The following is a 23,590-nucleotide window of genomic DNA, read 5'->3' as shown; positions in this document are numbered from 1 at the left end:
CACACCCTTCCACACACTTCCACAATCCACTCACCTCAAATTTCACCACAATATCAGAAAAACTCAGCATCCACAATTCCCACTACTTTACGCTTTCATACTGTAATTAATGCAATTTTTGGACTTTTTAATGTTATTTTTTTCTAATTAATTTGAATTTTTAAATTTCAATTAAATTGTTTTTAAGTCTTATGAGTCGAATTATATGAAATTCTTCGGAATTCTCTCAATATTTTTTAATTCTCTTGAATTCTTCTAAATTCTCTAAATTTTACCTCATTGGATTATGAATTTCATCAAATGCTTCTTATTTCCTTTAAATTCCTTTAAAATGATTTCAATTATACTGTAATCAATGTGATTTTTTTTTGGATTTTTACTATTTTTTATAATTATTTGAAATTAAATTGTTTTGTTGAAGCTTTATGAATCGAATTTTTTTTAATTCTTCTGAATTCTCTTGTTTTTTGAAATTGACATTAATTCTATTAAGTTTATTCTCAATCCAAAAGATTTAAAAAAGCTATTTTTAATTAATTTTTCATATTTTTAAACTTATTTTATTTCACTTGAATTTTTAAAAACGAAACTTGAATTTTTATGAATTTTATCGATTGTTTCTTATTCCCTTTCAATTATTTACAAATTTCTTTAATTACACTGCAATCAATGTAATTTTTAGATTTTAAATATTTTTTCTACTTGATAAGATTTCTCCTGAATTCAAGTTAAATTATTTTGAAGTCTAATGAATAAATTTTTTTTTAATTTTTTGGAATTCTCTTGAATTCTTCTAAATTGTTTCAATTCTTTCAATTCTACTTAATTCCATGGATTCTATTTCTTTTATTTTATTTGTTTGCGTTTTTTTTATTTATTTTGAAAAAAATTACTTTGAATTATTTTTTTGCCAAATTCTTTAAATTATTTTGAGTTCCTTTGAATTTTTCTGAACTCATTTGAAACATACCGACTGTAATGCATTTTTTCATATTTTTTTTAGTTTATTTGATTTTATTTTACTTGAATTTTTGAAAATTAACCCTTAATTTTTATTAATTTTATGGAATACTTTCATTTACTTTAAATTCATTAAAACTTACTAAAATTATACTGTAATTAATTCATATTTTTGGACTTTTTAATGGTTTTTTTTTCTAATTAATTTGAATTTTTTAATTCCTTTAAAATGACTTCAATTGTACTGTAATCCATGTAATTTTTTGGATTTTCACTATTTTTTCTAATTATTTGAAATTAAATTGTTTTGAAGGCTTATGAATCAAATTATTCTGAATTATCTCGATTTTAAAAAAAATTTTTATAAATTATCCTGATTCTACTTAATTTAATGGATTTTTAAAGTTTTTGGATTTCTTTGAATATTTCGTAACTTAATTGAAACTTATCGAATTCAATTAATTTTTTCATATTTTTAAAATTATTTTATTTCACTTGAATTTTTAAAAAAGAACCTTAAATTTTTATGAATTTTACCGAATGCTTCCAAATTTCTTCAAATTCCTTTAAAATTCCTTCAATTATACTGTGATCAATGTAATTTTTTGGTTTTTAAAATTATTTTTCTACTTAATAAGAATTCTCCTGAATTCAAATTAAATTCCTTGGAAGTATTATGAATCAAATTCTTTTGAATTTTTCGGAATTCTCTTAAATTCTTTCAATTCTTCTTAATTCATTTGATTATATTTAGTTGTTTTTTTTTGTTCATCTTGAAGCCTTTTTAATTCACCTTTAATTTCTTGCCAATTCATTATATTATTTTGGAATTGCTTTGCATTTTTCTTAACTCATTTGAAACACATTGAATCCAATGCATTTTTAAAAATATTTTTTAGTTTATTTGATTTTATTTCAATTGAATTTTTAAAAATAAATTCTTAATTTTTATGAACTTTATTTAAAAATTTTTGTTCAATTGATAATTTTTTTTATTTTAATGTTTTTTCTAATTAATTTGATTTTTTTTTTAATTTCAATTAAATTGTTTTAAAGTCTTATAAAACAAATTATTTTAAATTCTTCGGAATTTTCTCGATATTTTCTAATTGTCTTGAATTTGTCTAAACTCTCTAAATTCCTTTAAAATGACTTCAATTATACTTTAGATTTTTACTATTTTTTTTTATAATTATTTGAAATGAAATCTTTTTGTTGAAGCTTTATGACTCGAATTCTTCTGAATTCTCTTGATTTTTTCAAATTGACTTAAATTTGATAAAATTGACTCTTAATTAAAAAGATTTTAAAAAGTTCTTTTTAGTTCTTGCTTACTAAATTCTCTCAATTTACCTAAACTTATTTCAAACTTACTAAATTCAATTAATTGTTTTCCCCATATTTTATCATTTATTCCAATTGGGACGACTGAAAAATCCCGAAAAATAAAATTCCCGACACAGTAAAATTCCCGAATTAAAAAAATTCCCGAATAATCAAATTCGCGAATAATAAAATTGCCGAAAAATAAAACTACCGATGTGGAAAATTCCCAAATAATAAAATACACGAATAATAAAATTACCGAAAAATAAAAATACCGAATTGGAAAATTCCCGAATAATAAAATTTCAGAATTATAAAATATCTGAATTGTAAAATTCCCGAATTTTAATAATTAGAATTTTTTATAAATATATTTTATTGATTACGAATACAACAATAAGATATTAGTTTCAAAAATTATTTTTAACATTTAAAATTTCGAAGCTTATTTTTTGATTAAAAAATAGCAATAATTTAAAATAAAATATTTCTAGGTAACACATGTTTTCTTAATGTTCACAGTATTTGAAAAAATACAAAAAGCGTTCGCGAAAATAAAATTTTAAATTAATATATATATTTCGAGTCTGTTTGAAAAACGTTACAAGGTACGTAGAAAATTTAACGAGAATTTTGTTTCAAGCGTACGTTTTCAAAAATAAGGAAGGCGATACAAAAATTATTGCTATTTCAAATTCAAGAAATAAGCTTCGAAATTTTAAATGTTAAAAATAATTTTTGAAACTAATGTCTTATTGTTGTATTTGTAATCAATAAAATATATTTATAAAAAATTCTGATTGTTAAAATTCGGGAATTTTACAATTCAGATATTTTATAATTCTGAAATTTTATTATTCGGGAATTTTTCAATTCGGTATTTTTATTTTTCTGCAATTTTATTATTCGTGTATTTTATTATTTGGGAATTTTCCATATTGGTATTTTTATTTTTCGGCAATTTTATTATTCGCGAATTTGATTAATCGAGAATTTTCTAATTCAGGAATTTTACAGTCTCGGGAATTTGATTTTTCGGGATTTTTCACTCGTCCCTTCCAATTCACATGAATTGGTATGAATGTAATTCGCAATAAAAACAATTTTCTATTATATTTATAAAATATTCTGCCAGGCAGAAGTTGGAAGATGAAAATTTTCGTCTTTAAATATTAATCTTTCGAGAAAATGGAAAATTAGCCGGGAAAAAATTTGAGAATTTTTTGAAAATAAAGGTTTTTTTTTTTTGTGTGTGTGCTATTTTTCGATTCGGGACTCGAGTTTTTAAAAATTAAATATAAATTTTAGGTCGTGATTCGCATTCGTTGCGACGCCGAGGTTTCCCAGTGTCCACTGGGCATTAAATTCGGCTGCGATCCAACAACCGAAGCCCCGAATCTTCTCAATCTCTCGCGAATGTTGGACCTCGACGTTGTGGGAGTGAGCTTCCATGTGGGCTCCGGATGTCAGGATCCGCCCGTATTTTTGCGCGCAATTCGCCACGCAAGGGAACTTTTTGATTTGGCTCAGGAAATCGGCTACAAGCCCTATTTGCTTGACATTGGCGGTGGCTATCCGGGAAACAAGGACACGAGCATCGACAAAATTGCCGAAGTTGTTAATCACGCCCTGGACGAATACTTTAACAGTAAGTTTTTCGAATTAATTACAAATTGCCTTTAAAATGTTTAAATCTTGTTGAATTTTTCACGAGAAACTTGAATTTTAATCTTGTTTTGCTTTTCTAAAAGAGTTGAATTTTATTAAAATGCGAAGAGTATTAAATTTTTTTTTAAATCTATTAGGAAAGAATCATTTCGTTTAGAAGAAAATTTTCAACTAAAAAGTTGAGTTATTTATCGAGGTATAATTTATCTTTTGTTCATTAGAGTATAAATCAAGAGAATTCAAATCACTTTTTGTAGAGTATAAATATATTTTAATATTGCGAATAATTCTATATGTTTTTTTAAATTTCTTTTCCGCTAATATAGAATGTTAAAATATGAGTATAGATTTTTTGTTGTTGTGATATTTAACTTACAAATTATAAAAATTATTAGCTACAAAATATTTCAAGGATTTTAAAGATTAAAAAAAAAAGGCGTGTACATTAGATTTAAAAAAATTGCACAAAAATTTCTTAAATATTTCGAAGATTGCATAAAGGTTTCTTCAAGGACTTCAAATATTTGAAAAAGACGTGTACACCGAGTTTCTAAGATTTTAAACCATTATAAATTTTTCTAGAACACTTACAGAGATTAACAAATATTTCCGTGATTTCAAAAGAATACAAAAGATTTCACAAATATTTCCAATAATTCATTTAAAAATATTTCATTTTTTTTTTAATTTTGTGATTTCAATCAAATAAAAAAGATTTCAGAAAGATTTTACAAATAAAGAATTCATATAGAATTTAAAAGATTTTAAAGGTTTCAACAAATTTCAAAGATTTTAAACATTTAAAAATTTATTGACAAGATTTTACAAAGATTGAGAATATTCCAGTGATTGCAAAAGAATACAAAATTTTTTTAAAAAAATTTCACAATTATTTTGTAGAATTTATAAAGATTTCAAAAAATTTTGCAAAGATTTCAAGGATTTCAAAATTTTTAGAAAAATTTTAAAAGATTTAAAAATATTTCAAGGAGAGCTCGAAAAACTTGATTTCTTGAATATCTTTTTTTGTAGGCTTTACTAATTATTTCCAGATGTCAAAGATTTTAATTTCAATAGATTTTAGAAGATTAAGAAATATTTCACAAAGTTTACGAATAAAAAATATATTTCAAAAATTCATACGGATTTCAGAAGATTTCAGGAATTTTAAAGATTTGAAAAATTTTAAACAATTTCAAAAGGTTTAAATAAATTTAAGATATCAAAAAATGGCAATGATGTCAAACGAACACAAAAGATTTCACAAATATTTCAAAGGTTTTTTTCAAAAGTTCAAAATATTTCACATATTTTAATGATTTCAAATGAATACAAAAGATTTTATAAAGATTTCAAAAATTTCATAAAGATTTTAAATTGAAAGATTACAAAAAAGGCAAAGTACAAAACATTTCAAAGATTTCAATTTTTTTTGAATTTAAACGATTTCAAATTGATTTAGATTTTTAAATATTTCACAAAGATTTTACAAAAATTTAAATATATTGCAAATATTGAAATTATTTCAAATGAATAGAAAAGATTTGCAAAGCTTTCAAAATTTCAGAATTATTTCAAAAATTTTATTAAAATCTTGGGGAGATTTAAAAAAAAATACAATAATTTCAAATATTTAAAAACATTTTAGATAATTACAAAATGGTTAGAATATTTTAAAATATTTCAAAAATTTTAATGATTTCAAACAAATAGAAAATTTTTTAGAACAATTTTACAAATATTTCAAAAAATCTGTAAAGATTTCAAGAAATTTTAAGAATTTCAAAGATTTTGAAAAGTGTACATTACGCCAAAATACAAAATATTTCCAGGATTTTAAACGAATTCACATTTTTTTAAGAAAATATAAAAATGTTACAAAAAGATTGAAAATATTCCAGTGATTTCAAATAAATACAAAAGATGTTGGAAACATTTCACAATTATTTCAAAGATTTCAAAGAAATTTCAAGATTTGCCAAGGATTTTCAAGATTTAAAAAGATTAAAAAATGTGAACAAAATTTCTTTACGAATTTTGCTATTAAAAAGTTATTTATTTATCAAACTATAATTTATCTTTTGTTTATTGCAAAATGAGTAAAGAGATTTCAGGGCACTTTTTTTTTAGATTTTGCTAATTTCACAAAGATTAAATAAATTAATAAAAGATAAATACTTTCAAAGATTTTAAACAATTTACAAAGTTTTAAATAAATTTGAGAATTCAAAAAATGCCAATGATGTCAAACGAACACAAAAGATTTCACAAATATTTCAAAGGTTTTACCAAAATTTAAAAAGATTACAAAATATCTCCCATATTTTAATGATTTCAGATGAATATAAAAGATTTCATAGATTTTAATGATTTCAAATGAATAAAAAAGATATCAAAAAGATTTCAAAACATTAAAAATCAAAAATAACGATTTCAAATTTGTTTAGATTGCAAAATATTTCACAAAGATTTCAAGGATTTAAAAGATTTTACCAAAATTTAAAAAGATTTCGAATATTTTAATGATTTCAAATAAAGATAAAAGATTTCAAAGGTTTTAATGATTAGAAAAATATATAAAAAATAAACAAAAGTTTTATAAAGATTACAAAAATTTTATAAAAATTTTAAATTCAAAGATTACAAAAAGGACACACTACACCTCATTTCAAAGATTTCAAAATATTTGAAAAATTTGAATGATTTCAAATTTGTCTAGATTTCAAAAGATTTTACAAAGATTTCATGGATTTAAAAGATTTTTCCAAAATTTAAAAAGATTTCAAACATTTTAATGAAAAAATATAGAAATAAATAAACAAAAGATTTTATAAATGTTTCAAATATTTCATAAAAATTTCAGAAAGATTTCAAATTCAATGGTTTCAAAAAGCGTACCGAAAAAAAGCCGGGAATTGACAGAGAAATATATTTTTTGCTTGAAAATTTTTCAATATTTGCAATATTTTTGTTTAAAAATTCATCTTTTTGTTTAGAAATTCATCATTTTGATTAAAAATTCTTGAATTTTTTGGAGTTTATTTTTAGGGAGTAAATTAAACTTTTAGTTTAAAAATACATATTTTTTTAGTTGAAAATTCAACTTTCCATTTGAGAATTGTTGAATTTTGTTGAAAATTCGTTTTTTTTTTTCGGTAGAAAATTAATCTCTTCGTTTAAAAATTCCTCTTTTTGTTTAAGCATTGTTGAATTTTATTGAAAATTTTTCTTTTTAGGTGGTGGTAAATTAATCCTGATTTTTTAAAATGTTTTTTTTTGGTAGTAGGTTATTCTTTTCGTTTAAAAATTCATATTTTGTAGTGAAAAATTCAACATTTTCTTTGAGAATTTTCGAACGTTGTTTACATTTTTTTTTCAATAGAAAATTAATCTTTTTGTTTAAAAAATCATCTTTTTGGTAAAAAAATTAACAACTATGTTTTAAAGTTGAACTGCTTTATTAAAAATAAATAAAATGTCTTTTTTTCTTAAAAGTTAAACTTTTTGATTGAGAATTGCCCAATTTTTGTTGAAAATTCGTATTTTTTTGCTAGTAAATTAAACTTGTTGTTTAAAGATTCAACGCTTTTAGTTAAAAGTTTGTTTTTCTTGGTGGAAAATTCTGAAATTTTGTTAAAAATTCGTTGTTTTTTTGTAGTAATTTAATCTTTTCGATTAAAAATTCAACATTTTGTTTGAGAAATTTTTAACGCTGTTTAAAATTTGTTCTTTTCGATAATAAATTAATCTTTTTATTTAAAAATTCATCTTTTTCGTTGAGAATTCTTGAAATTTATTAAAAATTCTTTTTAGATAGTAAATTAATTTTTTTACAAATTAAAGCTTTTGTTTTAAAAAATCATCTTTTTGGTTAAAAATATAAAAATAAGGTTTTAAAGTTACACTGCTTTTTTAAAAATTAAGAAAAAAAATTTCTTTCTTTTTTAAAAGTTCAACTTTTTCGTTGAAAATTGCCTAATTTGATTGAAAATTCGTATTTTTTGGTAGTAAATTAAACATTTTGTATAAAGATTCATCCTTTTTCGTTAAAACATTTTTTTTTCTTGATTGAGAATTCTTAAATTTTGTTAAAAATTCGTTTTTTTTTTGTAGTAAATTAATCTTTTTATTTAAAAATTCATCTTTTTTAGTTGAAAGTTCAACTTTTCGTTTGAGAATTCTGAAATTTTCTTATTAATTCGTTTTTTTTTCTATAGACAATTAATCTCTTTGTTTAAAATTTTATCTTTTTGGTTGATCATTCTTGAATTTTATTGAAAATTCTTCTTTTTTGGTTGTAAATTAATCTTTTTGTTTAAAAATTCATCTTTTTCTTTGAAATTTAAACTTTCTTGTTAAAAAATCCTGAATTTTTTCCAACATTGTTTTTTTTTTTTTTTAGTAAATTACTCTCTTTGTTTAAAAATTCATATTTTTAGTGAAAAATTCAAGATTTGGTTTGAGAATTGTTGAACGTTGTTTATAGCATGTTTTTTTTTTTATACAATTAATCTTTTTGTTTGAAAATTCATCTTTTTTGTTGAGAATTCTTGAATTTTGTTAATAATTTCTTTTTTTTCGGTAGAAAATTAATCTTTTTGTTTAAAAATTCACCTTTTTATTTGAAATTTCAACTTTTTTGTTGAGAAATCCTGAATTTTTTGTAACTTTGTTCTTTTTCGTAGTAAATTATTCATTTTTTTTAAATTTATATTTTTAAGTAAAAAAATTCAACATTTTATTGAGAATTCTTCAACGTTGACAATTCTTGAATTTTAGTGAAAATTCTTATTCTTTGGTAATATTTAATATTTTTGTTTAAAAATTTATTTTTTTGGTTAAAAAATTAACATCTAGATTTGAAAGGTAAACTGATTTTTTTAAAATAAAAAATAAAATTTCTTTCTTAAAAGTTCAACTTTTGGTTTGAGAATTGCCTAATTTTATTGAAAATTCTTATTTTTTGTAGTAAATTAAACTTTTTGTTTAAACATTCATCCTTTTTAGTTAACAATTCATTTTTCTTGGCTGAGAATTCTGGAATTTTTTTAAAAATTCGTGTTTTTTTTGGCAGTAAATTAATCTTTTGGTTTAAAAATTAATCTTTTTGGTGGAGCATTCTTGAATTTGATTGAAAATTCTTTTTTGGTGGTAAATTCATCTTTTTGTTTAAAAATTTATCTTTTTGTTTGAAATTTCAACTTTTTTGTTGAGAAATCTTGAATTTTGTTCAACATTGTTTTTTTTTTTAAATAAATTATTCTCTTTGTTTAAAAATTTATATTTTTTAGTGAAAAATTCAACATTTGGTTTGAAAATTGTTAAACGTTGTTTAAAGTATGTTTTTTTCGATAGAAAATTAATATTTTTGTTTAAAAATCATCTTTTTGGTTGAGAATTCTTGAATTTTATTGAAAATTCTTTTTAGGTAGTAAATTAATATTTTTTAAAATATTGCTTTTGTTTAAAAATGAATCTTTTTGTTTAAAAATTTAATAACTAGGTTTTAAAGTTAAACTGCTTTTTTAAAAATAAATAAAATTGCTTTCTTTCTTAAAATTTCAACTTTTTGGTTCAGAACTGCCTAAACTTATTGAAAATTCGTATTTTTTTGGTAGTAAATTAAACTTTTTGTTTAAATATTTAACCTTTTTAGTTGAAAATTCGTTTTTCTTGATTGAGAACTCTTGAATTTGGTTAAAAATTCGTTTTTTTTTGTAGTAAATCAATCTTTTTGTTTAAAAATTTATATTTTTAAGTGAAAAATTCAAAATTTTGTTTGAGAATTCTTCAATGTTGTTTAATTTTTTTTTAAATTCATATATTTGGTTGACAATTCTTGAATTTTATTGAAAATTCTTCTTTTTGGTAGTATTTAATCTTTTTATTTGAAAATACTTTTTTTTTTGTTTAAAAAGTCATCTTTTTGTTCAAAATATTAACCACTAGGTTTTAAAGTTAAACTGCTTTTTTAAAAATAAAAAATAAAATTTCTTTCTTAAAAGTTCAACTTTTTGATTAAGAATTGTCTAATTTTATTCAAAGTTCTTATTTTTTTGTAGTAAATTAAATTTTTTGTTTAAAAATTCATCCTTTTTAGTTAAAAATTCGTTTTTATTGGTTGAGAATTCTGGAATTTTGTTAAAAATTCGTCTTTTTTTTATAAAAAATAAATCTTTTTGAATAAAAAGGATGAGAATTTTTTAATATTAAACATTTTTTTTCGGTAGAAAATTAATCTCTTTGTTTAAAAATTAATCTTTGTGGTTGAGCATTCTTGAATTTTGTAAAAAATTAGTTTTTTTTTCGATAGGAAATTAATCCTTTTGTTTAAATATTTATCTTTTTGGTTGAGAATCCTTGATTTTTATTGACAATTTTTCTTTTTTGGTGGTAAATTAATTTTATGTTGTAAACTACAACTTTTTGGTTGAAACATTCTGAATTTTTTTCAGTTTGTTTTTTTCTTTTGGTATGTAATTATTCTTTTTGTTTAAAAATTCATATTTTTTAGTAAACAATTCAACATATTGTTTAAGAATTCTTGAACGTTGTTTAAAGTTTTATTTTTAAATTCATCTTCTTGGTTGAGAATTTTTTTATTTTATTGAAATTTTGTTGAGCTAGTTACGCAATTTTTAAAAATTAATGCTTTTGTTTAAAAATTCATCTTTTTGGTTTAAAATTTAAAAATTATTCTTTAAAGTTAAACTGCTTTTTTAAAAATTAAAAAAAATGTCTTTCTTTTTGAAAAGTTCAACTTTTGGTTTGAGAATTGCCTAATTTTATTGAAAATTCGTATTTTTTGACAGTAAATTAAACTTTTTGTTTAAAGATTCATAATTTTTAGTTAAAAATTCTTGTTTTTTTTTTGGCTGACAATTCTTGAATTTTGTTTTAAAAAAAATGTTTATCCAAATTTTTTGTTTGTAGAAATTAATCTTTATGTTAAAAATTCATATTGTTTGTTGGAAATTGAACTGTTTTTGTTTTTTGTGTTATTAAAAAATTACTTTGGTAATTGAACATTTACCTATTCCTTTTTTGGTCGAAAATGTTTTTTTTTTTTTAAGTAAAAATTCAACTTTTTTGTTAAAATTAAACTATTTAGTTCAAAATTAAAAAAAAAAAATTAAGCTAGTTTAGTTGAAAATGCAACCTTTGGGTTGTGATTTCTTGTATTTTGTTGGAAATTCTTTTTTTTTAGTATAAAATGAACTTCTTTGTCAAAATTTAAAAAAAAAATTTCATTTGATAATTCAACTGTTTTGTATAGAAAATTCGCCATTTTGTCTCTGATTCAAATTGATTTGGATTTTTTCATTGTGTTATAAAGTTTCCTCGAGGATTTATTTTTAAGTTGGCATAATTTCTACCTTTTAGATGGCGATGTGCAAATTATCGCTGAACCTGGACGGTTTTTCGTGGCCTCTGCATTCACGCTCGCAACTAGTATTCACAGCAAGCGTTCAGTTCGAGGAGACAAAACTGCCCCGAATGCCACCACTCACAACATGTATTACATCAATGATGGTGTTTATGGATCCTTCAATTGCTTGCTCTATGACCACCAAATTGTTACGCCGATGCCACTGAAGGTGAGACATTTTTTTCTTTTTTTTTTAATAATATATATTTAAAATTAAAAAAAAAAAAAAATTAATCAGAATAAATTAAAATTTCTCTTTAACCAGGAATTTTTTTTTTAAATTGTAATAAAAAATATAGAAAGAATAATTTTTCATTTTAAAAAGGAGCTTTATATTACTCAGTTAGAAAACTTTTCAGCAAAATGTCGATTTTTTATTATCTTGAAATAAGAGTAAGAGAAAATTTGGAATTTTTATTATATCTGTTTAAATTTTGTATTATTTTATCTTTTTTTTTTTATAACTTTGAAATATTTTTTGCAGTGATTTGAATTTTTTTATAAAACGAAACTCTGCAAAAGAAAAAAAAAAATTGCCTTAAAATCTTTCAGAATATTTTCAATTTTTCTAAGGATCTTAAAAAAATGTTCTGATTCTCATAATACCTTTCCAAACACTTATTTCAAAATCTATATTTTGTTTTAATATTTGTAAAATCTTTAATAAAATTTTGAAATTTTTTCACAAAACTAGTAAATTTTCTTTTGACTAAAATTTAATTTTGAATAAAAATTAATTTTTCACAATACAAAAAATATTTTCTGTGTTTCTACGACCCTTAAAAAAATGTTCTGGTTCTCATGAAACCTTGAACAAATTCTTACCAAGCTTTACCATTTTATTTCAAAATCATAAAAAATTTTAATTAATTTTTCTCTAAAACTTGTTAAAAATCCTGCAAAATTAAAATAATTGTCTCAAAATATTCAAGATTCTTTTTTGACAATTTTGAAAATTGTGTAAAAACTTTTCAAATATTCTCTTAAAATTAATTTGTTGTAAAAAAGATTTAAGTTTAAAAGATATTTGGAAGTTTTGAAAACATTCGGAATTAATTTAAATCTTGAAATAATTTAAAACAAAACGTAGATTTTTGCAGATTTTGAAAGGTCGAAAATAATTTTTTGTTTTGAAAAATTGATTTCAAGAGAATATTAAAAAAAAGAAATTTGAAAGATTTACAAAATTATGTAAAATAAATGTGGAAGATTTTAAGGGATTTTTTTTTTAAATTTTGTCTGATTTTTTTTTTTTAATTTTTAGGAAAAATGCTAATCGTTTTAAAAGATGTTTAGAAGTATTTCGAATCATTTTAAGGATTTTAAAACTATTTAGAATTAAAATAATTTAATTTTTAATTTAAGAAGTATTTAGTTTATAAAAAAATTAACCGTTTAATTGTTAATGTTTTTAGTTTAAAATTGCTTAATGTGATATAATTAAAAATTTTTTTTCATAATTTGAATACATTTTTCTGAAAAAACTAAAACTTCAATTTTAATTGTCTATTTAGAAATTTTTTTTAATTAAAAAAATTAATTTTAAGAGAATTTAAAATTTAAAACTATTTAAAATATTTAAAATAAAAAAATTAAAATTTTAATTTAAGAAATGTTTAGTGTAATTTATTTTTTGACCGAGAAATTTACAATATTTTTTAGAATAAAAAATCTGTCGTCGTACGTAATTCGTACGTAATTCAAAAATCTTTCAGGCACAAAATATTCCATTTTATATTTTTAATTATTTTTTTTTAAAGACTGAAACAAGTAAAAATTATAAGCATTTAAAATTGAAGATTTTTGATAAATTCATGATTTAAAAAATTAAATTGTACTTTAAGAAAGAAAGTCTTATTAATTAAACGAATCTAAAACCACGATTGAAATTTTATTCAATATTTTCAATTTTGAACTAACTTCAGAATAATATATTCATAATCAAAGGCTTTTATTTTTCAAATATTATTTCAGCCTAAAATATTCCATTTTAAACTATTCAATTTGAAATTTGTCAATTAAAAATTTAAAAAATAAATTAATTAATATTTAGAAATTACAATTTTAATTGTTACATTAAAAAAAAATTTATTTGTAAGCCAAATTGTTGAATTTCGATATATAAATTAAAAAAAAAACAGTATTATTTTATCAGCTGTAAATAAAAATAAATCAATAAATAATATTTAAAATGTATCTGTACTTTCAATATTAAAAACTAAACTAAAAAAACTAAATTTATTAATGGCTTTTATTCAATTAAAAATATTGTTTCAGTTTAAATTGTTATCTTTCTAACCAATTTAATTTGAAATTTTTTAATTAAGAAAAATAATAATTATTTCATATTTGGCAATATTTTACTGTTAATTAAATGCGAATACATTACGGCCAAATATAAAATCTTTCCCACAATTTTTAGAAAATCCTGCAAACTTTTTAAAAATCTTTTTAACTATTCTGTTATAATTACTCTTCAAAATGAAAAATCATTTTTAATTTTCCTAGGAATATTAAGAAAATGTTTTTATTCTGTTGTAGGCTTTTAAAATTCTTAAAAAGCTAGCTACAAGATTTTTAATTGACAAAAAATAAAATCCTGAAATCTACAATTTAAAAAAATATTTTAACATTTTTCATAGTCACTCTTAAAGAAAGACGATTAGCGAATATTCCTTATCTTTGGCAACACTCAAATTAATAAAAAATTATTTTTCGAAGTTTTATAATAAATCCATGTTAAAATTAAATTCTGAGTTTTCTAAAATTTATATAAATATAATTTTCGTAAGATTCTTGAGAAAGATTAAAAAAAAAGAAAAGATTTTTTCATATTTCAGACGTGTCAGAGAAGTATTTAGAATATTTAAAGAAATTTTTTTATTTTATAGGATTTTACAAAATATTATGAAATATTCGAGTCTTTTTAAAAGATTTTTAAGACTTTAAAGAAGTTGAGAAGGAATCAAGAAATATTTGATAAATTCTCAATGATGTTTCGCAGCTTTCAAATATTTCTAATCTATTTAAAGCTTCTTTAATTTTTGAAAATATTTCTTTAAATTAAAAAATTAAAAAGTTTAAAATTAATTTTGAATCTCTTCAATGCTACTAAATATTTCTTAAATTGACACGATGTTTTATTTGTTTTTATTTTATAATCTTACGAAAAAATTATTAAAATTTTTCCTGCATTTTTTTTATTCATTCTGCTGAATTAAAAAACCAAAAAAGGAACACATTTTTAATAAAATAGTTAATTTTTTCGGTAAAAAAAATTCCTTTTCATCCAATGAAAAAAAAAAAAAAAACCATTTTAAAATAAAATAGCTCACTTTTCAACCAAACAAATGAATTTTGAATTAGGATGATGAATCTTGAATGAAAAAAATTAATTTTCAATCAAAAAGAAGAATTAAAAATAAGATTACCTTTAAAAGAAAAAAATTATTTTCTACTAAAAAAAAAGAAGTCGATTGTCTTCGAAAAATGTCGTTTTGTTTAAAAGAAAATTCGCAAATTTCCAACGAAATAAATAAAAATTAAATTACATTAAAATAAAAATTAAATGGATTAAAATGCTGGTATTTGAATGTTAATGATTGGAAATGAAAAATTGTTGAAAGAAAAATCGGCGAATTTTGAAAATGTTTTCGATTTCGAATCTTGGCTATCGAATTTTTAAAGAAAAAAATTGTTAAATTTCTGTTTACAGAGCGGTTGTGGCAAAATGATACCTTCAAGCATTTGGGGACCGACCTGCGACGGTTTGGACCAGGTTGTGGAAAATGTTCTCCTCCACGAAATGGAACTTGGGGAGTGGATCCTCTTTGAAAACATGGGCGCTTACACTCTTCCAGTTGCTTCCAATTTCAATGGATTTCCTGTACCCAAAGTTCATATCGTCGCCGATGAACACATCTGGTATGTAAATTAATAACAATAAGTAAATTTTCAAAATTTGCTGAAAAATTAGGCCGGAAATGTTACAAAATTCCCGAAGAATAATCGGTCCAAGTTCAATTTTAACAGTTTTTAAAATAATAATTTTTTCACTAGTGGTATCATTCAGTTTACAACGCATAATTCGAAAATCTTTTACCTGAAGAATTATCGATTTTAGATTTTTATTTTTAAGTGGAAAATTCTGATAAAAAACAGTTTATTTTTCAGTTTATTTCAGTTTTATTGTTTTAATTCGAAAGTCTTGGTCATTAAAAAAAAATGTGAAGGTGCGATTGAAACTTTATAAACTATTTTCAACTGAAAAGTAACTTTTTTTATATATTTTTAAATAAATATATAATAAATATTTTTAAATAAACAATTTGAAATTTAATTTTTTGACACAGAAAGCTGTGAATTGTTAAAATTTCGAGAAGATTTTAAACTTTTAACGTGATAATTTTTATTGTTTTATTTGAAAAATGGTGTAATTTTGTAAGTGAAATTATTCAATTTTGAGGCATGAATAACAATTGAACACTTATTGAAAATGGCTTATTAAAAAAAAAAATTAATTTTAAGAGAACATTTTTAAAAAAATTCCAACATCGTCAATAAAAAATCTGGAAGATTTTAAGGAATTTTTTTTTTATTTTGCTGGTTTTTTAAAGAAAAATTCGAATCAAGTTATAAAATATTTAATAGAACTTTTGAGCTAAATGTAGATCTTAAAAATATTTTGAAATAAGAATTTGAATTTTTCATAAACAAAAATCCTGCAAAGGGAACAAAAAAATGGCCTCAAAATCTTCCAGAATCTTTTTTGAGAACTTTTTAATCTTTTTAGATCTTTTTAAATATTTTCTTAAAAGTAATTTTGCAAAATGAAAAATCATTTTCAATTTTTCTACGAACCTTAAAAAAATTGTTTGTTATTTTCAGAAAATCTTTCCGAATCCTTAACAAGCTTTAAAGATTTGTTTCAAAATCTTAAAAAATCTATATTTTGTTTTAAATTTGCATATCTTTTCAAATTTTAAATTATTATTGGAATTTTTTCAAAACTGGTATAGATTCTTTAAAGCATTTCAAATTTTTCCCAAAAATGTTTTAAAATCCTGCAAAATAAAAAAAAAAAAATTGCCTCAAAATATTCCAGATTCTTTTACGACAATTTTTGGGAATTGTGTAACAACTTTTTGCATATTTTTCGAAAATTAATTTTTTACACTAAAAAAATATTTTCAATTTTTTTTCAAGTTCCAGGATTTGTTTAAAATTATAAGAATAAATTCGAACTTTAAAAAGATTTCTTAAAAATCTTTAAGATTCTTTTTTGGTAATTTTCAAACTTTCCAAGACTGGAAAAAACTCAATTTTTTTCTAAAAATAATAAGCAGGATTTTCTAAAAATTGCCGGAAACATTCATTTTAATTTTAAAAAACATTTAGAACTTCTTAAAAAATTTCAAAAATAATTTTAAATTAATTTTAAATTTTATATTTGAATTAGTTAAGCTTAAAATTTTTTTATTATGGTTTTAAGTGTAAGTTTTTAATTAAAATTTTTTTTTTAAATGTACTTAATGTATTTAAACTAAAATCTCTCTTGGTTGAAATATCAATTATTACGACTTTATTGAAAGTTGAAATAGTTTGTTTAGATTTTTTTTTAATGATTCATAATTTTTTGTGGGTGAAAATTCATTTTAGTTGAAAATTTAATTATTTTATTAAAAATTCATGATTTTTTTTGTTGAAAATTTTTTTTTTTACTAAAAATACAACTATATAATTTTTTGTTAAAAATTGATTTTTTTTCTAGTTCAAAATTAATGTATTTTGTTCAAAATTCGTGTGTTTTTGTTGCGTTTAACTATTTTTTATTCAAATTAAAATATTTCTTGATTTTAATATCTTTTTGATTGAGATTTAATTATGTTTTTCACTAAAAATTTAACTATTCGATTTTTGGTTGAAAATTTATATTTTTTATTGAAAATTGGTCTTTTCCAGTTCAAAATGCATGTAGTTTCTTCCAAATTAGTTTGTTTTGGCTGCGTACAACTTTTTTAAATTTTAATTTAAAATTTTCTTGGTTGAAATATTAATTATTAATACTTTATTGAAAGTTGAATTAATTTGTTTACAATTTTTTTTAATGATTCATAATTTTTTGTGGTTGGAAATTCATTTTAGTAAAAAATTTATCTATTTTGTTGAAATTTAACTATTTTGATAAAAATTTGTGATCTTTTTGATTGAAAATTAATTTTTTTCTCTAAAAATTGAAAAATTCCATTTTTGATTGAAAATTGGTATTTTCCAGTTCGAAATTCATACATTTTGTTCAAAATTCGTCTATTTTGTTTGCATAGAACTATTTTTAATTTAAATAAAAAATATTCTTGGTTTTACTATTAATTATTACTACTTTATTAAAAGTTGAATTAGTTTGTTTAAAAGTTTTTTTAAGATTTATAATTTTTTGTGGGTGAAAATTCATTTTAGTTGAAAATTTAATTATTTTGTTAAAAATTCAGGATGTTTTTTGTTGAAAATTAATTTTCTTTTTCACTAAAAATACAACTATATAATTTTTTGTTGAAAATTTATATTTTTTTATTAAAAATTGATTTTTGTCTAGTTCAAAATCCATGTATTTTCTTCAAAATTCGTCTGTTTTTCTTGCGGTTAGCTATTTTTTATTAAAATTAAAATATTTTGTTGATTTTTATATCAATTATTAAATTATTCGTTGAGAATTCAGTTATTTTCGTTGAAAATTCAACTAGTTGATTGAAAGTTAAACTGCTTTGTTAAAAATTAATTTTTTAAGTGAAAGATTCATTTTATTGGTTAATTTATAACTTTTGTTTGAAACTTTAACTATATATTGTGGAAAATTCGTAATTATATTTGGTTGAAATTTAATTTTCTTGTAAAAATGTAACAACAATTTTATTTGTTGAAACTTCATAAACTATAAACTATTTTTTAATTTAAAACAACTTAAAATTGCTTTAATTAAATTTCAAATTCAATTCAGATATGTTTTCAGTCTAAAATATTTAACTTCTAACCCATACAATAAAAATATTGAATTAAGAAAAATAATTGATATTTAATATTAGGCAATATTTGCCTCTTTATTTAAAGGAACATTTATAAATCAAATATTTAAAACCAAACAATTTGAAACTGAATTGTCTTGAAAAATAATTTAAAAGATTTCATGACTATTTTTTTTTTAATTTTGCCGGATTTTCAAAGGGTAAATCCAATAATTTTAAAAACATATGTAGACGTTTGGAAAAAGTTTGAGAAATAATTTAAATAATTGTAAAAATGTTGATTTTTAATTAGAAATGTTTAAGTATTTAAAGGATTTTGAAAGGTTTTTTTTTTACATAATAAAATGTTTCTTAATATTTCTAGGGAAATTAAAAATTATTTTCGATTTTGGAATAATAATTTTTAGACAGTATTTAATAATATTTCAAAACAAAAATTCATTGTTTAATTTAGAAAATTGAAAATTATTAAAAGTTTTCCATTTATACCTGTAAATTATCGAGCGTTCTCTAATTTTCATTCAGTTTTTATTAGTTTGAATTTAAAAAATTTAGCTCAAGAGTTTGAATTTTTTAATTTCATGACACTTTTTTCTTTCATGATATTTTTTTCTTTAATTGAAACGGTACCCTGATTAAAGATTTCAAGATAAGCCAGCAGTATCAACTTCTTAAGTAACGTAATTAAATTGATCTAAATTCCTGATTTTATCTTGTAGTTGAGTGCTTTTAATTAACACCTGATTTAAAAATGTCCATTTGAATTTTTTCTTTTCAACTTTTTTAAAAAGAATTCGTATTTTTCCTCAAAGTTTTCAAAAAAAATTTCGTTTTTTTATCACTTAAATGCGAATTAAATTGACCAGTAAGCCAAAAAATTGATAAATCCATTTTTTAAAGAAGAAAAAAATTGAGGGAATTATCAAACTTTGTTCTTGTTGGTTTTAACGTCTATCCATATATAGTAAAAGGAATTATTTTTAAAATTTATAAATAATTTACAACATCTCTTTTATAAATTATCACTTGACAGAACTAAAAAAATTTTATTTTTAGGATTGAAAAGATTTTTTGCATTTAATTTATTTAATAACAGCTTAAAATTTCATTATTTTTCGTTGAAAAGTCTACCATTTTTTTCGGAATTCATCAAAGTTGGCTAAATTAGGGTTGAAAATGTAATTATTTTGTTGAAAATTCAACTGTTTTTTTTTTTTTTTAATTTAAATTTAAACTTTTTTTAGTTGAAATATAAATGATTAAATTTGTCGTTAAGAATTTTTTTTTAAAGTTCAACTAGTTATTTTAAAATTGAATCATTTTGTAAAAAGTTATTCTTTTTTTTGTTGAAGATTCATAATTTTAGTTTGAAATATTTCTAATAGTTGTTAATATTTGTGAAATTATTGTAATCTTTGTAAAATCTTCTCAGTTTAGTCGAAATCTTTTTTGGTAGTAATAGGATTTTTTTGTTTAAAGATTCATCTTTTTTAGTTGAAAATTCAACTTCTTGGTTGATTTTTAAATTTTCTTAAAAAATAATTTTTTTTTTTTGGTTTAAAAATTAATCTTTTTAGTTACAAATGTAGCAACTGGGTTTTTTAAAGTGACACTGATTTTTTTTTTAATTTTAAAAAAGATTTTCTTTCCTTGAAAATTTCTTTTTTCCCATAAAAGTTCAACTTCTTGGTTGAGAATTCAATTTTATTGAAAATTCGTCTATTTTTGGTACTAAATTAATCTTTTTGTTAAAAAATTCATTTTTCTTAGTTGAAAATTCAACTTTTTGGTTTATTCCTGAATTTTTTTAAAAGTTCGTTTTTTTTAGTAGAAAATTTCTTTTTCTTCTTAAAAATTCAATTTTTTGGTTGAGAATTCTTGATTGTTATTGAAAATTCGTCTATTTTTTGTAGTAAATTCATCTTTGTGTTTAAAAAATAATTTTTAGTTTAAACTTCAACTTTTTGTTTGCCAATTCTTCGATTTTGTTAAAAATTCGTCTTTTTTGGTAGTAAATTAATCTTTTTGTTAAAAAGTTCAACTTTTTGGTATAGAATTCTTCAACTTTATTGAAAATTCGAATTTCTTGATATTAAATTAATCTTTTTGTAGTTGAAAATGTAAGTAATAGGTTTGAAAGTTAAAGTGCTTTCTTAAAAATAAAAAAAAAAGTGTTAAAAATTCAACTTTTTGAATGAGAATTCTGGAATTCGGTTAAAAATGAACTTTTTTTAGTAGTAAATTAATATTTTTGTTTAAAAATTCATCCTTTTTAGTTTAAAATTCAACTTTTCTTGGTTAAGGATTCTTGAATTTGATTGAAAATTCGTCTTTTTCGGTAGTATATTAATATTTTTGCTCAAAAATTCATCCTTTTTAGTTGAAAACTCGTCTTTTTTAGTTGAAAATTCATCTTTTTGGTTGAGAATTTTATTAAAATTCGTCTTTTTTTGGCAGTAAATTAATCTTTTATTTAAAAATTTCTATTTTGTTTATAAATTAATCTTTTCGGTTAAAGATTTATGATTTAGGTTTTAAAGTAAAACTACTTTCTTCAAAATAAAAGAAATAAAAATGTTTTAGAATTTCAACTTTTTGGTTGAGAATTCTTCAATTTGGTTAAAAATCGACTTTTTGGTTGAGAATTCTTAAATGTTATATAAACTCGTCTTTTTTTATATTAAAATAATTTTTTTGTTTAAAAATTCATCTTCTTCAGTTAAAAGTTGTACTTTTTGGTTAAGAAATCTTGAATTTTATTGAAATTCATTCTTTTTGGTAGTAAATAACCCCCTTTTTTTAAATTCATCTTATTTAAAAATGCATCCTTTTGGTTAAAAATTTAAGAACTAGGTCTTAAAGTTAAACTGTTTTTTCAAAAATTAAAAAAAAAATGTCTATAAATTTAAACTTTTTGGTTCAGAATTCTTGAATTTGGTTAAAAGTCGACTTTTTGTAGTACATTAATCTTTTTGTTTAAAAATTTATCCTTTTTAGTAGTAAATTCAACTTCTTAGTTGAGAATTCTTGAATTTAATTTAAATTTGTCTTTTCTTTTGTAGTAAATTAATCTTTTGTTTAAAAATTAATCTTTTTCAGTTGAAAATTCAACTTTTTGGTTGATAATTCTTGAATTTTATTGAAAATTCGCCTTTTCTGGTAATAAATTAATATATTTGTTTTAATTAATCTTTTTGGTTAACAATTTAAGTACTATGTTTTAAAGTTAAACTTCTTTCTTAAAAATTAAAAAAAAGTCTTTAAATTTCAACTTTTTGGTTGAGAATTCTTGAATTTGGTTAAAAATCGACTTTTAGCAGTAAATTAATTTTTTTCTTTAAAAATTCATCTTTTTTAGTTGAAAATTCAACTTTTTGGTTGAGAATTCTTGAATTTGATTGAAATTCTTCTATTTTGTAGTAAATCAATTTTTTTTTGTTTAAAAATTTATCTTATCTTTCAAAAATGATTCTTTTTCAGTTGAAAGTTTAACTTTTTGGATTAGAAATCTTGAATTTTATTGAAATTCGTCTTTTTTGGTAGTAAATGTCTCAAAAAATAAACTTTTTGGTTAAGAATTTTAGAATTTGGTTAAAAATTGAATTTTTGCAGTAAACCCATTTTTTTTTATTCATCTTTTTTAGTTTGAAAATTCAACTTTTTGGTTGATCATTCGTGAATTTGATTGAACGTCGTCTTTTTTGAAGTGAATTAATCTTTTTGTTAAAAAATTCATCTTATTGTTTAAAAATTCATCTTTTTCATTTGGAAATTCAAATTTTTGTTTGAGAATTCTGGAATTTTATTTGAATTCGCATTTTTTTGCAGTAAATAAATCTTTTTGTTTAAAAATTCATGTTTTGGGTTAATAATTTAAGAACTAAATTTTAAAATATAAACTGCTTTCTTAAAAATTAAAAAAAAATGTCTTTAAATTTCAACTTTTTGGTTGAGAATTCTTGAATTCGGTTAAAAATTGACTTTTTTGGTAGTAAATTAATATTTTTGTTTGAAAATTCATCCTTTTTAGTTGAAAATTCAACTTTTTGTTGAGGATTCTTGAATTTTATTGAAATTCGTCTTTTTTTGTAGTAAATTAATCTTTTTGTTTGAAAATTCATCATGTTGTTTAAAAATTCATCTTCTTGTTTATAAGTTAATCGTTTCGGTGAAAGATTTATGATTTAGGGTTTAAAGTAAAACTGCTTTTTTTTTTAAATAAAAGCAATAAAAATGCTTTAAAAGTTTAACTTTTTCGTTGAGAATTCTTGAATTTGATTAAAAATAGAATTTTCGGCTGAGAAAATTCTTAAATTTTATTTAAAAAACTCGTCTTTTTCTGTATTTAATTAATCTTCGTTTAAAAATTGGTCTTTTTCCGTTGAAAATTGAACTTTTTGGTTTAGAGATCTTGAATTTTATTGAAATTCGTCCTTTTTGGGTAGTAAAATAATGTTTTTGTTAAAAAATTCATCTTTTGGGTTGAAAATTTAAGAATTAGGTTTTAAAGTTAAACTGCTATCTTAAAAATTAAAAAAAAAAAAGAAAAATGTCTTAAAACTTCAACTTTTGGGTTTAAAATGCAGTTTTAAAGACTTGAAAAATTAAAAATTAGAAGCTATGAATATAAATTAATTAATGATTAATAAATAATGATTTTAAAAATTGAATTGTACATTAAGATTAATAAATTTTACAATCTTTTTTTAAACAATTTTCAATTGTCCAGAATTTTTACGTTAAAAAGTGTAAAGGCTCGATTGAAAATTTGTAAATTATTTTAATTTAAAAATATTTTTGAAACACACTAATACAAATGTTGAATTGTTTTTTTTTGTTTTTTTTTTTTTGTTTTTTTTTTTTTCTATTCAGGCTTTATCTGAAGGACGCAGTTCCGCTGACCGAGGACCACTTTGTGATTGGCAACACTCCCGCAAATTTGCGACTTGGACTTGACATTGGTGGAACCGATGTGGACGCTTGGAGAAATCCCGATGTGGACATTTCCGCCAAGGAGATGATGATGGATGCGGCCAATAATTCGCCAACTTTTATCTACGATTATGTTGAGGTTGATCCTCTCAAATAGCAGCAGACGGAATTTGGCCGATTTTTCAATTTGACGAGCGACTCTGTTTTCCCACCCCACCCCACCCCACCCCACTCCAGACCCCTCTCCTACCCCATT

General features: G+C 21.1%; 1 protein-coding gene across 2 annotated transcripts in view; it reads left to right on the top strand.

Moving 5' to 3' along the window:
* Positions 1–23,590, top strand: part of LOC117179149 (ornithine decarboxylase 1-like) — a 58,341-nt gene that overhangs the window by 33,946 nt on the left and 805 nt on the right. For both annotated transcript variants that reach the window (XM_033370838.1, XM_033370837.1), the window contains exons 5-8: positions 3,595–3,934; positions 11,338–11,552; positions 15,099–15,307; positions 23,275–23,568. In XM_033370838.1, the coding sequence (XP_033226729.1) occupies positions 3,595–3,934; positions 11,338–11,552; positions 15,099–15,307; positions 23,275–23,491 (981 nt within the window). In that variant the 3' untranslated portion in view covers positions 23,492–23,568. The remainder of the gene's footprint in view (positions 1–3,594; positions 3,935–11,337; positions 11,553–15,098; positions 15,308–23,274; positions 23,569–23,590) is intronic.

The sequence above is a fragment of the Belonocnema kinseyi genome, chromosome 8 (assembly GCF_010883055.1).
Source record: "Belonocnema kinseyi isolate 2016_QV_RU_SX_M_011 chromosome 8, B_treatae_v1, whole genome shotgun sequence".
Classification (NCBI taxonomy): domain Eukaryota; kingdom Metazoa; phylum Arthropoda; class Insecta; order Hymenoptera; family Cynipidae; genus Belonocnema; species Belonocnema kinseyi.
This window is presented reverse-complemented; position numbering and strand designations above follow the sequence as displayed.